This window comes from Neomonachus schauinslandi, chromosome 5 (assembly GCF_002201575.2).
Source record: "Neomonachus schauinslandi chromosome 5, ASM220157v2, whole genome shotgun sequence".
NCBI classification, from domain to species: Eukaryota; Metazoa; Chordata; class Mammalia; order Carnivora; family Phocidae; genus Neomonachus; species Neomonachus schauinslandi.
The window spans coordinates 31,204,699-31,222,672 of NC_058407.1; the positions used below are offsets into that span (position 1 = coordinate 31,204,699).

Sequence of the window (17,974 nt, forward strand, 5' to 3'; positions counted from 1 at the left end):
GTTGCTTATTAATCTGTGACCCAAGAAACTATACTAAAAAGAAAATATATGCTATATTATAAATTTTATATTGGTAAAAGGCACTCATTGGTAAAAAAATGTTCGTTCAGTGAATGAAGACCTAATGTGCTTCACTGTGGTAAACATCATGATCTCCTGTGGTGCTTATTAAAATTACAGGTGTCTGGACTGCACTCTAAGAAAAGGATACAATGATAGGTCTGAAGAAGGGCTCCGGGCATCTCATTTTAAAGAAATTTCTGAAAGGAGATTTAAGAACTACTGCTCTAGATGGTCTGTTCAGTCAAAATTTGGAGACCAAAGTGTCTTGATCCTAATTTAGTCCCAATTCTTATTATGACTAGTTTTATCTATGTTACATAAATTTATATGGATGTCAGATTAACATGAGTCTCAAAAATATGATGCTTAAAGTAGTTCACAACTGGGAAATTATAGCTCTCATGGGGCTTGACTGTGGAGCTGAGGATGATCAGTGGAGATCTGCAGTGGTCCTAAGGAGCAAATATCAAATATATTGGCAATGAATCATAGTTGGAAGATGATGGTATATTTGGCCACAGGCCAAGCATATCCAAAATTAACATGGTATTTAAGAAAAATTACTTATATGCATTATTACTTGCTAAGTGTTTAAGGAAAACTACTTAATGAGCATTACTTCCTGTGAAATATCGAACCTGTCTTTTCAAGTGGTGTAAGTAGGTATTACAAGCACCTTCCAAGAGTTTCCATCCTTGTCTTTGACCATCTGTTTATTTTCAGCCTGGTACCTATCTGCTGATACAATGAAAAATGGCAAGAAGCATCACTGAGAAAGAAGAGCCTGGAAAAGAGATATTTATTAATATTGACACTAAAAGATAAATCCTCACCCCAAGAAAGCAAATGTAAAATCATTAGACTGAAAAAAGAGGGTTTTTTTCTCCCTTCCAGCAAATGACTCAGGGAAATTTTTTAATTTCAAGAGTTGATCTAGTGAAATTAGTGTGTTTAATTTGGATTATTGAAAAAAAAATGAAGTTAGTAAAAAATAGGACTCAGGGGTGACTGAGTTAGGTGTCCGACTCTTGTTTTCGACTCAGGTCTTGATCTCAGGGTTGTGAGATCGAGTCCCATGTTGGGCTCTACACTGGGTGTGGATCCTGCTTAAGAGTCTCTCTCCCTCTCTCTATGCCTCCCCCCTTGTCTTTCTCTCTCCCCCGCCCCCAAAAAAGATAGGACTCAGATTACTTCTAACTGAATAAAGACCTACATAATTCACAACCCATATTTCATAGAGTAGGAAATAGAAGAATAATCCCTGACCTCAAAATGTTCATGATCTAGTTTGGGAGATAAATTATCTCCATAAAAATATGAATGCATATCATTAATACCACAGTAACCACATACATGGATGCCATTTAAAAGATTTCATGTAGGACCAACCTGTGCTAATACATTGGTTAAGGAATGGATTTTGGAATTTGGTAGACCTGCATTTAAATCCCAGCTTTTTGACCTTAAATAACTACCTTTCTAAATCTGTTTCTACTTCTCAGTTATATCTTATAGATTAAATAAGAGAATGTATATGTAAATTTATTTTTATCACAGTTATTGTCCTATAACTTCTTTGGGCCTCAGTTTCCTTATCAGTATTAAGATTAATAGTACTTCATAGAGTGATTATAAGGATTGAATCAGTAGAACAGTGTTAGGAACACAGCAAGTGCCTGCTGAATATTAGCTATTAGAAGTGGTAGTAGTGATTGTGGGATCAGAGGATACTGGAGCTGAAAGGGAATTTAGAGACTGAGGGACGCCTGGGTGGCTCAGTCAGTTAAACCTCTGCCTTCGGCTCAGGTCATGATCCCAGGGTCCTGGGATCGAGTCCCGCATCAGGCTCCTTGCTCAGCGGGGAGCTTGCTTTTCCCTCTGCCTGCTGCTCCCCCTGTTTGTGCTCACTTGCTCTTGCACTCTCTCTCTCTCTCTCTGACAAAAATCTTTAAAAAAAAAATAAATAAATAAATAAATAAGGAAACTGAGACGCAGGAATGGTGAAGCCCAGCTCTGGGTGCCGTTACCAGCACTGTGTCTTCTACAACAGTGGTTTTCAAACTGGCTCCTAGCGTCCACACAGCCACTCTGCCTTCATTTGTGTATCTGGCTGTCCAAATAAGACTTGATGTGGAAGAAAGAATCGAGCTGAAAAAATGTTGGAAATCACTGCTATAAACCAGCATTTGTAGGATATCATTTGAGGATCATTCAATTACCACGTTTTAGGATACTTATGAAAAGTACCGCTGCCAGGGCTCCCACTGCGGAAATACTGAGTCTCAGCTTGTGAGGATGGGGTGTTTCCAACTAGCATCGTAGGTGATAGGGATTTGCATGGAAGTGCCAGAACTGCTTAGGCGATCATACTTCTAATGTTGGGGTTTTTTCATTTTTGGGGAAAAAAAATAAAAGAACAACAACAACAAAAAAGAACTTATTTTTTTTTTAATCTCTGAGTTATTATCAAAAAACAAATACCTTTGAAAACTAAACACAGTTGTCCTGGTGGGTTTAGTTGTTAGTATTAACAGGGGATGACTTATAAGGAAAAATAAAAAAGCAAAAAGCTTTCTCCTGTGTTATTTCTGAAAACCAGCATTATACTAAGCTGCTATACATGAGTGAGTTGGGATATTTAAATATAAGCATAGATTTCCCCCCCTCTGGTAAACATCATGATCTCCTGTGGTGCTTATTAAAATTACAGGTGTCTGGACTGCACTCTAAGAAAAGGATACAATGATAGGTCTGAAGAAGGGCTCCGGGCATCTCATTTTAAAGAAATTTCTGAAAGGAGATTTAAGAACTACTGCTCTAGATGGTCTGTTCAGTCAAAATTTGGAGACCAAAGTGTCTTGATCCTAATTTAGTCCCAATTCTTGGGGACTTGGGGAATCATGTAGCAGTGATTCTTATGTGTTCTTATCCTTAGCCTAAAACTCATTAATTTGACTAATTCAGACAGCAACGTGAGGGACTTCAGAGTTATATAGATACAGAGAATCACGGCCTCTCTCTGAAGTACAGTGGGGCAATTCCATAATGATACTGTGTCAGGTTGTACCTGTTAGAATAATTCAGTAATGCCCTGCCTCAAGGAGGTTACGTAGAACAAGAGGGATTTGCTTTACTGGCACAAGCTTGGTACATTCGATTGGAGAGAAAAAAAGTAAGTTGACAGTACCACTTTTCTTACCTTGTGATCCCAGTAATCTCCTTGACTGAAATCATTTCTTTGCAGTCTCTACTGGTTCCTCCTCCGCATGAGGTGCAGCTGGTACTGTGCCCACTGATCTGAAGTCTGTTTCCTTGGGATGGTTCTCATGTCACAGAAGCACATGATCTATGACCTTACTGTCATTTTTTTTTTTTTTTTTTAATCTTGGACACTTTGTGCTGCCCCTATAGTCCCCATGGTTTTCATTTGAAATCCTTCTGGCATGTTTGCTCAGCAGAATAGTTCATCTATTTACAGAACATTTTGCTTTATTTCTAAAAAATGTTGCAAGACTTGTTTTAAATGACAAACTCAGACCTACCTAAGGAAAGGGTCAAGTATATGGGAAGAGGATGAAACAAACTTTAAACACTTGTATCTCTGGGACAATTAGGCTGCAGCTTTTAACAGTTGTGTTCTAGAAGGAGGCATCCAAATATTGAAATAGTTCAAATTGGTTTCCTCTTTTGTTCTTCGTACTGTTCCCTTCATTTGTGATCATAGTTTTCTTTCATTTGGGGGAATTTAAATGTGACTATGTTGCTTTTTAAAAACCTTTTTGTTTTAAAATACCTACTGAGTAATTATTTGTCTTCCTCAAAATGTTCAAGGCAGGTTGCTTCCCAGCCCCATCTTATAAAGGCGAAATTACTCTGTCTTTCCCAGGTCAGTCTACAAATCAGAATAGAATTAAAACTCAGGAATTCATGGTTTTTCTAGTCTTATGATAGGCACTTATTTTAAAACATGACTCTTAGAGTGTAACATAATGGGAGTTTATAAAAATATCTCAGATAGATTTCACTTTGGACAGTTTTGAATAATCCTGATTTTTATTCCTCTTCAAGTACAATGTTTTTCAAATAGAATTACTACTGCATTAAAATAAAGTTTTGGAGTCTCTGAGTCTTTCCATTTCTAGATGAATTCTGAGCTTTTCTAAGTATATCTTCTCTTTAAAAGCAGAAATCTCTGGGGTGCCTGGGTGGCTCAGTTGGTTAAGTGGCTCAGGTCATGATCCCAGGACCCTGTGTCAGGCTTCCTGCTCAGTGGGGAGTCTGCTTCTCCCTCTGCCTCTCCTCCTTGCTCATGCTCTCTCTCTCTCTCTCTCTCAAATAAATAAATAAAAATTTTAAAACATCTTTTAGTAAAAAAAATAAAAGCAGAGATCTCAGAGGCACCTGGGTGGCTCAGTCAATTAAGCCTCCTACTTTTGATTTCAGCTCAGGTAATGATCTCAAGGTCATGAGATCGAGTCCTTACATCTGGCTCTGCCCTTGACAGATTCTCTCTCTCCCCCCTCTCCCACTTACCCACTCGTGTTTTCTCTCTCTCAATATATCTTTAAAAATAAAAAATAAAATAAAAGCAGAGATCTCATGGGGGCGCCTGGGTGGCTCAGTTGGTTAAACATCCAACTCTTGATTTTGGTTCAGGTCATGATCTCAGGGTCTTGAGATTGAGCCCTGTGTCAGGCTCTAGGCTGAGCATAGAATAGAACCTGCTTAAGATTCTCTCTCCCTCTGCACCCTCCCCCCCCCCCCCCCCCCCGCCCGCCTCCTCTCTCTCTTTCTCTCTCAAAAAAATAAATAAATAAAATAAATAAATGAAAGCAGAGATCTCCTACAGTCTTTTGGGGTTGGGTTTTCCTTTTTCTATTTTGGACCTTTGAAGAACAATGGTTTGACAGCTGGATAATTTTTAAAGTTTATTTTTATTAGTTTGCTACACTTAGCATTTTAATTTCTTCTCCTGCAGCCGGTAGAAATTTCCTCTTCTATTTAAAACTAAATTTTGGACTAGCAGTATTCAAAGAAAGGACAGAAGTGTATTGGAAAGAATATTTGTAAAAACTGACAAATGCCCTGCTATATTACCAAATGTGGCAGTCTTATTGTGAAGAAAAATATCATTCTTCCTTTATAGAATGAACCACTTAGGTACTATAGCTCTTGTTCCTTGACTTCTTAAAGCAAGTTATTGTGTGAGTATCCAGCAACCATGCAAAACATTTTATTTGGATGCTGTCCTTTAATCATTACAAACCTAGGAGGTAATTATTTTTACCCCCAGTTTATTGATTAGGAAGCTGAGACCTAGTGATAACTAACTTGACCATCCTTACCTGGAAATAGAACACTGAGTGGAGAAGTTCAAACCCATAACTACCTGTCTCTGGAACACACGAACCTAGTTCATAATTTACAATGTCTTAATTTAAGATTTAAATGTCAACTGCAGTTTAAGAATTATCATTGTAACCTCTTGAATTTTATTTCCTAGGTAGTAGTCACCTTATGATTAAGAAGTGGTCCTATTGTAGATCTTCTTTTAATCTCTCTTTTAAAATTTATTTTTTATTTTTTATTATTTTTTGGAGGGAGATGAGTCCTCTAACTATATAGGTATTTTTCACTGAGAAAAGAGGACTCAGAAAAGTCTTGTAAAGTTGTCATCTTCTTATTTTTTTTTTTAATCTCTGAGTTATTATCAAAAAACAAATACCTTTGAAAACTAAACACAGTTGTCCTGGTGGGTTTAGTTGTTAGTATTAACAGGGGATGACTTATAAGGAAAAATAAAAAAGCAAAAAGCTTTCTCCTGTGTTATTTCTGAAAACCAGCATTATACTAAGCTGCTATACATGAGTGAGTTGGGATATTTAAATATAAGCATAGATTTCCCCCCCCCTCTGTAGCAGTGATTCTTAAACTTCTCTGGGTCTGATGAGACTCTGGAAACTGTGAACTCTTTCTCCAGAGACGTTCACTTACGCACAACATTTCATGTACAGTACCGAAGGAATCAGGAGTTACTACTACTGCATTTTGATTCTTAACCTTGCACCAGGGAGAAACAACTGAGACAAGGAAGTGTTTCAGCAAAGATGTCCAAGAAGCCACTAATTTCATGAGCTTTAGAGACCTCGATGACATTTGAATCATGAGATCCAAAGATTTTAGATTAGTGATCTAGAGAGGACATTAAGCATTCTAACTTTGAGTTCTTTTTTCTTCTGAGTCCAAATACCTTTAGGACCTGGTATGCAGCCAGTGCTTGTTGGCGTAAAAAGACTTTTTCTTGGCTGAGTTTTCAGCGTTTTCTCATGATGTTCCCTTATGCGTTTGGTTTTGTTTTTGTGTTTCCCAGTGTCACTGAGTATGGTCAATCCTAAAGACACCTAATGGGGCCCATCTAGTAGAGCGAGCCCATCATAAAGTGACTTGTTTTTGCAGTTTTATGCATTTTACAATCTGGCATAGTATTGACATGTTCAAACGTCAAACCACAAAAGCTCATTAGGATAATTTGGCTTTGGGTAAAATTCTCCATCAATTAAGTTCCATTTTGTTTTTTGTTTTTTGGGGTTATTTTTTTTTTGTTTTTTTGTTTTTTTTTTTTTTTGTCCTGGACTTATTTTACTAGAATTGATTTGTTTTCAAAATCTATAGTTTTGATTACTCATCCATTTAACCCTATCATCAGGCTACTTCCCTGGAATCTAAACCTCATTTCTGGTTTTTTCATCTTCCAATCTCTATATAAATATTTAATACACATTCAGGACTTTTCTAGTGGTCTTCTAAACTTTTCCTGGTCTCCGTTCTATCCTTGGTCCAATCCATACCTTCCAAACCTGTCTTCCTGAATTTACTATCCTGATCCCTCCTTGCTTGGACGCCCGGTGTAGCACCCCACTACTTCCATGAGAAACTTAGATCTGACTACATTTTTAGTAATTACCTGGTACCCTTTATTTTGCAGACAAGTGGTAGAAGTTCTGTGGAGAGGAAATGAGGCAGAAGTGACTTGCTTGTAGGGTTCGGTGGTAGAGCATGTCCTACTGGACATCACTGCCTCCCATTGGGCCTCCTTAGCCCAACAGTAAAGTCCTTCTCTAATGTGGCTTTCTTGGCATATTTCCTTTCTCTGACCTGCTGGAGCCTGATTTATCTGTCCGTGGTCTCCCGAACACACCTGTGCTTTCCCGTTTCCTTTTCTTTGCATATGACCCCTCCTCCATCCAGAACGTCCCCTCTCTTGCAATTAATAGAAACTCATCTTTGTGTACATACCATGCTTAAGCACTAGGTATTTCAAATGAGTTATTTAGTCCTTATTTAGTCTTTAGAAATTCACTAGCTAGATTTTTGTTATGATTCCCCTTTTACCCATATCGAAATTAAAGCAGATTAAGTAACTTGCCCAAGATCTGAGTTAACACGCAGGAGCCCTGGATCCAACAGTGTGTCCCCAGAACCCCTGTGCTATGACTCCTCCGTCAGACTAACATCTTCTGAATCCCAGGCCAGAGGCTCCCTCCCTCTGCACTGTCAGACTTTCCGATCAATGTATATCAAAGAAGCTGACTTTATCGCAAAAATATCTGTGTTCTCTGAGTGCTCTTCAACACACCCCCAAGTGCTTAGAAAGTCATATAATAATTCATGAAGCAACCATAAAAATCTACACCTTGACTTCCCAAGTTCTCTTCCAAATGTAATTGGAAAAGAACCAATGTCAGCCAAGAGAGTAATAAAGGGAGACTGCTCTGGAGAGGATGGTGCTGAGCAAAGCATGGAGGGCTGGGTTTGTATCCTCCCTCCATCAAGAACTCCTGATGCCTGCTACCTGGAGATACCAGTTAGCCCCCCGGAGCCTCCATGTCTTCATCTATAAAACAGGCTTAATAGTATATATCTCATGAGATCATGGCAAAGGCTGTATATGAAAACTTGTTATAAATCGCAAAGCATTTTTCAAAAATAGAATTTTCATCCCATCGGAAATTAAATCTCTGTAAATCAGTTTAAGACAGAAATTATTACTATAGACCGCCCCCAAGTAGTAAGGTATGGAGATTTCAGTGTGTTTCAGTAAGGTTTCTTTGACTTCTTTCAACTGATTCTTATATATAAATTACTAATAAAATGGAATTGGCCATATCCCTTACATTTTTTTCCGCTCATTAGGTTTATGTATATACTCCGGTCCTAAGCTTTCTGAATACTAGTTCTGTCAATTTTATATAGGTAGATAGATACAGATAATGTGAATTATTCTTAAGGAGGGGCTAGAATGTCAAGCAGGTTGTGTTCAGAACACCTGCCACTTCTTGTCATGTTTCTCCATCTGGAATGGCTTTAATTGACATGGTTGGTTCATAACATAGTAAAATGTTGCTGTTCAGTCTAATTCCAGTGTTTCTACCTGCAAAAGTGTCAGCTGTGTCTTTGCCAGCAGAGCTTACATAAAATGGGTCATTTTGCTCTTCAAAAATGGGCATGAAGATCCAAAGACAAAAGAAATTTTAGAAGCCTGGTGGGAAATTTGACCGAGAGGAAGGAAGTACCCAGGACAGATGTGCAGAGGGTGGATGAAATGTGTAGTAGAACCACAGTGGCGAGGGAGGCTTGACTGTCAGAGAGCTGAGTTTTAGTCCATACTTGACACCCAATAACTGTGTGACCTTGGTCTAGTTACTTGACCTCTTTGAGCCTCAAGCTCTTTGTCTGTTCAATAGAGATAATATGTCACAGGGATCAGAAGATTGGATGTGATCCTGCAACATAAGCCCTGATTGAGCACAGTACCTGGCACATACTGAGAAAATATCAGCCTCGAGACTGAGATGAGTGTGAGGTGGTACCATTAGAGGGATCAGTTCCTACCTTGGCTCCCTTCTGACTCACTTAGGCCTTTGCCTATATTCCTTTCTCACCAAATTGTTCTCAGATTCTAGAAGCTTTTGGCATGGCCAGGAAGAAACCTACAGATTGTGTTATGGGAGACTTGTCAGAGGTGACCTAGTCCAGCAAACATGAGCAAGATCCTACCTTAATATGGGGAAGAGCAAAGATTTCAGAGAAAGGATGAAGGGGAAAATCTGCAAAAGTAAGGTAGACCTACTGAAGATGTAATAGTGCAAAACCACTTTTTTACACCGTATATTGTCTTAAGACTCATGGTCTAAATCAGTTGTTGGCTGTATTTAGCTGGAAATTGTAATCATGGTGGTATGACAGAGCTGGTGCTGTATGTAGGAAAGGAGATAAGAGAACCTAGAACTCTAGAAATCTAGAACCTAGAACTCTGATAAGAACCTAGAACCCCAGGATCCATACCTGGGAAGTCAGTTGCCAATATATCCCTCAATATAGAATATGGATTGTTTATGATGTGTTTGGCACATTCAGTTATCACAGTTCATAAATTGGCTATTTGACATGGGTACCTTCATCTCCATTTTATAGATGAGAGAAAGAAACCAAAGTACAGAATTTGATTTGGTTCCAATCAGGTGTTTGTTCAACACGTGCCACAGTGACTGATGGAGATGAGTTAGATATTTTTTAAAAGCCTTTAAAAGAAGCTAGGCAGACATTCGACACATTTCCAATGTTCAGGCCTATGTAAGCAGATTAGGTTATCTCACAGAACTGAATCTCTACAAATTATTTAATTAGAAACATTTGCATTTCATAAGTAGTAGCGTTCTTTTGAGTTTCACTGACATTTTTTTCTAGGATCAACAAGTTCTCAAACTTGCATCAAAATCACCTGGAGGACTTAAGTAAGATTCAGTAGGGTTGATGTGGCCTGAGAATTTACATTTTTAGCAGTTCCCTGGTGATGTTGACACATCATTTTGAGAACGATTGACTAAAAAAAACCAAAACAGAACATTGTATTACTGATTCTTTGGTGAAACAGTACGAAAACGGTCCTGGAAGGGATTCCAAGACCACAGATAGAAATTGAAATTTAGATGTTTCCAAAACTCACTGGATTATACTTATACTCATTACTGAATGTGGAGTCTAAAAGACTTACTATATTTTTGGAGAGTGCTTTTGATTACAAAAGGAAATCAAGAATGGAAAATCACTATGTAAATATTGAAATGCAATGGTAACTTAAAAACAATATAACAGGTTTGTATGTATTTTTTCCCACTAAAAATAATATGATTAATTGCTATGTGTGAATTTTCTCATGGATTTTTTTTCCCTTTTTTTTCTTCTTTTTTTGGTCTCTGTAGGTGGCAAATCTTCCAAAAGACTATAAGATAGCCCTCAAATATGTCCCCGGGATGGATGTTTTGGTAAGTAAACTGTACATTTCTGAGTTCCTTTTTAGTAGCTGACAAAAGAGATGGGATCATTCTATTGAGACAGGAAATTACCAGCCATTTAGGAGTTAGCTAATTGTCAGTATTTGAAGAAAGTATCCTTGGAATTCAACTTGGATGGTTTTGTTTTTGTTTTATCCTCAAGTGACTGCTAAACTTTACTTAAGGGTAAGCATTTCAGCACGTGTCCTAGACCTGTTAATTCTAAAGTGAAAAAGATCATCTTCCTTAGAGCTAGCCACAGATTTCTCTTTCCTTTAGCTTCCTCCTAAAAAATGCTTGAGTGTAAAATTGGGCACATTTTTTGCTTATTCTGAAAAGGTCCTTTATAAGTCTCTTTCCTATTTAATTTGAGACCACCATGTATTTTATCTCAGAATTTATTAGTCAAAAGATTCTGAGAAACTTACATGGGGTTGTGTCCAGTGCAACAACCCTTAGTAACGCCACCTGCTCTTTTCCATTTACTGCAAATCTGTACTAACACATAAGTTACTGTATTTTTTGCAGACTTAATAGCATTATACTGTATATACCACTTTGCACCTTGCTTATGTTTTGTAACACACATTTGACATGTGCTGATCCATGTTGATTCATTTTAACTGCTGTATTGTGTTCCTTGAGTTAATTTAAAATCATTTGGGTGACTCCGCAAGTAGACATCTTTCCATGATTTATGAAGTACTGATTACAGATCCACTTTGTGTAAGCTGTCTTAGGCTTTGAGTACTTTTTGTGGGTTAGTCAATCAAAATTATTACCAGTTTCAGTGTGTTAACACGTCGCTAAGTGCTTGTGCTTAAAAAGTCTTTCAAAGACTGACTCTAACGTTATCATTTCAAGAGAATGTCAAAGGCCTATTTCTTTTCATTAGGAAAGTAAGCATTTTAGTTAGCATGAACTATCTAAAGTTCCTTAGAACATTTCTCTTCGTGTTGAACCAGATATCCTCAAATCTAGGTCAGTGTCTGTCCCATTGAATTAGGGGGAGTTCTCTGGAAATAGGAATGTAAAATCATAGCAGACTGGAAGTTAATTAATCATTCAATTACTCAGGGAACAAGTACAGTATTTGTTTAGGAAAAAATACGGAGCCAGCACCTTACCAGATACTTTAAGAAACAAACACATCACGTAGCCTTATGTGCAAAAGACTTTAATAATACCTAGGTGTGGGGGGGATGATTGGGCCTTTATATAATGCTTTTTTTTTTTTTTTAATTTTCAAAATGATTTCACATATTTATTTCCTTGGATGATTAGAAAAACCCTTCCAGGGACGCCTGGGTGGCTCAGTTGGTTAGGCGACTGCCTTCGGCTCAGGTCATGATCTTGGAGTCCCGGGATCGAGTCCCGCATCGGGCTCCCTGCTCGGCGAGGAGTCTGCTTCTCCCTCTGACCCTCCCCCCTCTCGTGCTCTATCTCATTCTCTCTCTCAAATAAATAAATAAAAAGAAAAAAAAAAAAAAAGAAAAACCCTTCCAGGAAGGCAAGATAGCTACTGTGATTTGTGTGATTTCTGTTTTACAAATGACACAAACTGAGGTTTACAAGTATTTACCCAAGGTTATACAACTAAAAAGTGACAGTCTTAAAAAGAAACCTTAGGTCATCTGACATTTAACCTTGGGTTACAGAATGTGAGTATCTAAATAATTACAATAGCGAGGGAAGGTTTTTGTCTTTTTTTTTTTTTTTTTTTTTAATTTTTTTTTTTTTTGAGGGAGAGTGAGAAAGGGAGAAGCACACTCTCTGCTGAGGAGGGAGCTAGATATGGGGCTCAATCCCAAGACCCTGAGATCATGACCTGAGCTGAAGGCAGACAACCGACTGAGCCACCCAGGCGCCCGAAAGGAAGGTGTTCTAAGTGAAACATTCAAGTAATAAAGATGTACCCTGACCCTGACTGGAGAAGCATTTAGGTGTGTGATTGCCAAACTGACTCAAAGAAATCATGCAGCTCTTAATGTTAAACTGAAAATAACAAAATAGATTATTTTGTGCTGGTATAATCATAGATTGTGCTAAATCACAGATTTCAGTATGGGCTGGTGGTAGCAAGAGCCAAACTTGTAAAAATAAGGCTGATTCATTGCCACATTTTTTTTCATGTTTCTGTAATTGAGAAAAGTCCACTATTATTTGATCTTGGCATACTGTCCTGGCGCAACTGGAGAAACTTTGTTCTTGGCTACCACAATTGGCAAGAAGAATAAGCCCGTGCAGAAGGCTTTGGGCAGAAACTGGTTGTAGGCTTTGTTTTACCTTTATTTTAAAATGTGAGTTTCTGCCAAGACCAGAGGAGTTTCCCAGTGGAGAGGCCAGTGATGATTTGTCAGTGGTCAGAATCCCAGCTGCCTTATCTTTTGTTTCTAAACAATAGAGGGCGGAGTAGAAATCAGAATGGGTACCAGAAAGATTCTTTGGGGCCAAAGCAATAAAATTCTGCTTGAGGCACCAGGCAGAAAAAGGCTCTAGAATAGAATACAGTTCATTGTCATGCTTTTGCTTTAAAAATCTGCTAAATACTCCCGGGTGGGGTGGGGGGTGGGGGGGCACTACTTTTCTAAGAGACCTCCTAGAAAATTACCTAGCAGATTCTCTCTCACAAATAGCAGGATGTGACCAATCAGTTGGTACTTAAATCTGATGATAATTACCGATTCTATTTTAAACTCTTGAAACTATAATATTGCCGGACTGTTAGGATTTTAAGTCACTAACCATAAAAATCCTAAATATTTCTGATCCTTCTATTTACCAGTAATGTTACCACAGGAAGACCAAAAATTGGGTTGCTGAATTTGGGCCACAGATCTAGTCATTCTAATGTTTATAAAATGATATAAACTATGACTTGCTTGTAGTATTTGAGTAAAAAAGACATTTCCGTTTTAATTAGATTCATCAGTTTTAACTTTTTATTCAGAAATAATTTCAAATTTACAGAAAAGTTATGAGTTCTAAGAACACTCACAAACTCTTTAATCCATATTCATCTATTTTTAACACTTTGCCTCATTTGCTTTACTAAACGCTTGCTTTCTGTGCACAGGCTGTTATTTTTCTAAACTCACTGAGTCACTTGTATGTTTGCCCCTCAATACTTAAGTGTGTATTTCCTAAGTAAAAGATTTTCTCTTATGTAACCACAGTATGGTTGTCAGTTTCAATAAATTTATCAATAACCCGAATATTTAAATCTATTGGCTGTATTTCAGTTTTATCAAAATTTATCTTTTTTTTTTTTAAGTATTTCTTTTCCTCCAGTACAAGATCCAGTCTAGGATAATGGTTTTTGCATTTTTGATATTATGTGTGATAGAATAATGGCTCCCCAAAGATGTCCTAGGCTGTGAATATATCACCTTACGTGGTAAAAGGGACTTGCAAATGTAATTAAGGATTTGGGGATGGGGAGTTTATCTGGGATTATCCAGATGGGCATGATCTAATCTTGTGAATCCTTGTAAGAGGGAAGCAGGAGTGTGAGAGCCGGAGAGAACGATTAAAAGATGTTGCACTGTTGGCTTTGAAAATGGGGCAAGGGGCCACAGGGCAAGGGATGCACGTGGTCTCCAAAAGCTGGAAAAGGCAGGGCGCCTAGGTGGCTCAGTTAAGTGTCTCCCTTCAGCTCAGGTATGATCCCAGGGTCCTGGGATTGAGCCTGGGCTCCCTGCTTAGCAGGGAGTCTGCTTCTCCCTCTCCCTTTGCCCCTCTCCCAGCCCGTGCTCTCTTTCGCTCTCTCTCAAATAAATAAATAAAATCTTAAATAAAATAAAATAAAAGCTGGAAAAGGCAAGGAAAGCAATTCTCCTGTAGAGCCCCTAAAAGAAACCTAGCCTGTGTGAACACCTTGATTTGAGCCTAGTAAGACCTGTGTTAGATTTCTGACCTCAGGAAGGGTAAAATAATAAATTGGTGCTGTTTTAAGCCCACTAAGTTTGTGTAAACTAATATCTCATGTCTCTTTAGTCTACTTTAAGAGTTCCTCAGATTTTGTATGTCAAGCCATGGTGCTGCGTAAATGATGAAGCATCCTCAGCTTATCACACCTAGAAGCACACAGTGACCATCTTCCCCTTGAGGTGCTTAAACAGATCCCCTGGTTAAGGTGTTCCACTAGTTCTGTGCATTCACTTGTTAGCAACTCTCAAGCAATATTTGAGGGAGATGTCTTAAGACCATGTACAGTTCCTCATCAAAGTTTCTATTAAAAATTTAGCATCCATTGATGATTCTTACCTAAACCATTCTTTATGTCACATCAGTTTTTAATTATTTTTAAAGGCAAGGTTGAACAAAGACGTCATTGGGAATATGTGACATCATTCTAAGCGTCATCCTGCGGGCCGCCTTCCCTGAGCAGCACCCTTCCCTGGGTCTGCAGGATTCCAGTTCTCAATTCTTCCCGCCTTCTTTTGCTGGGCCCTGCTGCCTCTGGGCTCCTCCCATTTCCCTTGCCATTCCAGCACTTCCCATTTGAGGTTTTGACTCTTCTTGAGTAGACAGAGTGATTAAACAAACAAACACATACCTAATTATTTTACCCCTCCTTCTTCATATGCTTTGAATGTCTGTATGCCTGTAGCTCTTAGGAAACAGAAAAAAAGGAGCTCCTGAAACAAGGCCCCCGAGACCCTCATGATGTGGCACCTTTCCAAATCCTCTTCCAGCCCCACGTCCCCACGTGCTCCCTGTGGCCCCTGTTCCTCTGTGCGCAGCTTCCTTTGTACCTAATCGGACCTTTGATTCCAGTAACTCTAGACTGATGGTTTCATTTTCACTTGTGTAAGGGAACCTTCCCTTTCCTCCTTGATGGAACCAAATCCTCTGGTTGGAAAACACTCTTTGTGACCTTCTTCAAAGTAGCAGTTTTCCGTTTGTGGATTTATTTAATTGATAACCTTCCACTTAAACCTGTCAGCTTCATGAGGGCAGGGATTGTCTCTGTTTGCTCTGTTTTATATCGTCAGTGCCTAATGACTGATAGGCACTTCATGAATATCTGCTGAGAGAAAGTGAAGAAGGAAGGAGAAAAGTTCTTATGTAATCTCTTGTTGTTTCCCCGAGGCACAAATTTGACCTGAATAGAGTCCACAAGATTATTGTATTGATTGAGTGCCTGTAACTCCTCAAACAATATCTGCACAACATTATTGCTGTCTTTTTTTTTTAGATATATGTACATTTTATTAAAAATCTTATGTATAAAGTATTATGCAATTTTTAGGAATCATGGTTTCCTTGAGGCGCCTGTTAAACTACTTTCATTGAGTCATTTCCGTATTTAAGGACTTTCTCATTGTTCCAGTGACTAAAGGCTGAATGCCAAATTCCTGAATCTGATGTTCATGACTCTTCATAATCTTGCCTCATCCTAACCAGCTCATCTTAGTATCTATTACTCCCCAACAAAAACCCACCACCCCAGCAAGATGCATCCCTGCCTCCTAAAATCACCGTGCTTATTCTCAACTCCAAGACTTTGCTCAGTGCTACTTCCCTTTGCCACAAATGCCCTTTCCTCTTCCATCCACTCGTTCCATTTCTACCTGCAGAATCATGCACTATCTCGTAGCTGAAGGCAACCTCATGGTCCTCTCATCCAAGGTCAGGATGAGATCCCACTTTCTCCCCAGGCCCATTTCCTACCGTTCAAGACTATGCTCTCTTCCCTGTATCATTTGGCCAGTAAAAACTGGCATTACCCCTGCTCCGCTTGGTTCGGGAGACATGGTGGTCAGTAACCACCAACATGGTATCTGATCTGTGGACCTTACCTTTTAGCTCATCATCTCTGAATTTTTATAGAATTTGTCCAGAAGCTATTCATTTTGGGTACCTGTTGATATATTGCTTACAGAGCTATTTAAAACTGTATATATTATACATTTGTCTCAAAGTGTTGTGAGAAATAATTAAGATCAGAAAAGCCCAAGATATAGAATATATACATTTGTCAGATGTTATCATTATTTTGTTATGTTTTCTCTTTTTACTGTATCTTATTTATCTAAAGATTAGGGATCAAATCTTTCACTCCTCTGTATTCTTCGCCATTCAAGCAGGTAGGTGTTACTCAAAAACTGCTTACCAGTAAACATTTAACTGTTAACAAAAAATGTCCTGATTTCCAAATCTTGAAGGAGTCCATCTTATTTGTTTAGAGTTCTTTGGTTCTCACTAACAGTGATGAGTTGAAACTTAATTTAAAGAAGGAAAGAAAGAAAAAAAAGAAAGAAAGAAAGAAAAATTCCAGTTATAAGAATGCTGAAGAACAGCATTCTAGTAAAAAAGCGAGGATGTGGCCAGGCTTCATGAAGGGACTCCAGGATTGGAAAACTACCAGGTTTTCCTTTTCCTCTCTTCGAGTCTCTGCATCTCTGCCTTATTCTGTTCTGTCTGTGCAAAATTTCTTTGTGTTCCAGTCACCTGGTGAAATGTAGCTACCCCAGACTCCCAGCTTTATATATTTGCAGTTGTAGAGCTGCTCAGAGACTGTTTAGTTTCTATTACCTTACAGGTTTGGGTGGGGGAGACTTCCCGACTGGCCCACCTGGCTGAGGGATCTGCCATTATCCAATCAGTTAGGGCCACAGGGCAAGTTCATAGGATCCATACCTAAGGCTCAACCCCTACGATTAGAAGTACTTCCTATAGAAATAGATTAAATCAGCCAAGTAGACACTGTATTTATCTACTTCTACCTCCTATATAATAAGAAAGTATGTATGTAAAATGAGTAAGTATAAAATGTGAAATGAATAAAATAGAACATTAAATACTATTTCTAAGTGGCTCTTTTGTGTATTCAAAGTACAGGGCCCATCTTAATAAGTGATTATATTAAGACACTCTTCAGAATAGCTAGACCATTACTCTCTGGTAGAAACATAATGGAAGCCATATATGTAATCTTAAAAATTGTTCAGTAACCACATTTAAAAAAAAGTAAAAAGGAATGTGGGAATAGGTAAAATAGTTTTTATTGCAGTATATCCAAAATAACATTCTACCTTATCAAAATAAATTAATGGAATATTTTAAATTTTTTCATATTCAAAATCCACTGTGTATTTCATACCTGTAGCATACTTCTGTGCAGACATTAAATTTTCATCAGAAATATTTACTCCACATTTAGATTTTCATAAAATTTACAATTGATAGTGCAGATTCATATACCTAAGTATTTTCCAAATACACTTAAAAGTTTTCCAGGCATGGGCAGCTGGGTAGCTCAGTAGGTTGAGCATCTGACTCTTGATTTGGGCTCCAGTGGTGATCTCAGGGTTGTGAGATCGAGCCCCATGTGGAGCTCCATGCTTAGCACAGTGTCTGCTTGAGATTTTCTCTCTCCCCTCCCTCTGCCCCTCCTCCTGCTTGCACGTGCTCTCTAAATAAATAAAATCTTCTTTAAAAAAACCTTTCTCCAGTCACTGAATCATAAGTAAAATTAAAATTTTAGTGCTTTAGTCATGCTAGCCACATTTTGAGTGATAAGTAGCCACAGGGGCTAATAGCCCCTGTATTAGCTAACACAGATTAGATAG

General features: G+C 38.3%; 1 protein-coding gene across 1 annotated transcript in view; it reads left to right on the plus strand.

Annotated features, from left to right (window-relative positions):
* KITLG (KIT ligand) overlaps nucleotides 1-17,974 on the plus strand; it is an 82,286-nt gene that overhangs the window by 34,675 nt on the left and 29,637 nt on the right. Inside the window, exon 3 of the mRNA XM_021687513.2 lies at nucleotides 10,326-10,388. Within this exon, the coding sequence (XP_021543188.1) occupies nucleotides 10,326-10,388 (63 nt within the window). The remainder of the gene's footprint in view (nucleotides 1-10,325; nucleotides 10,389-17,974) is intronic.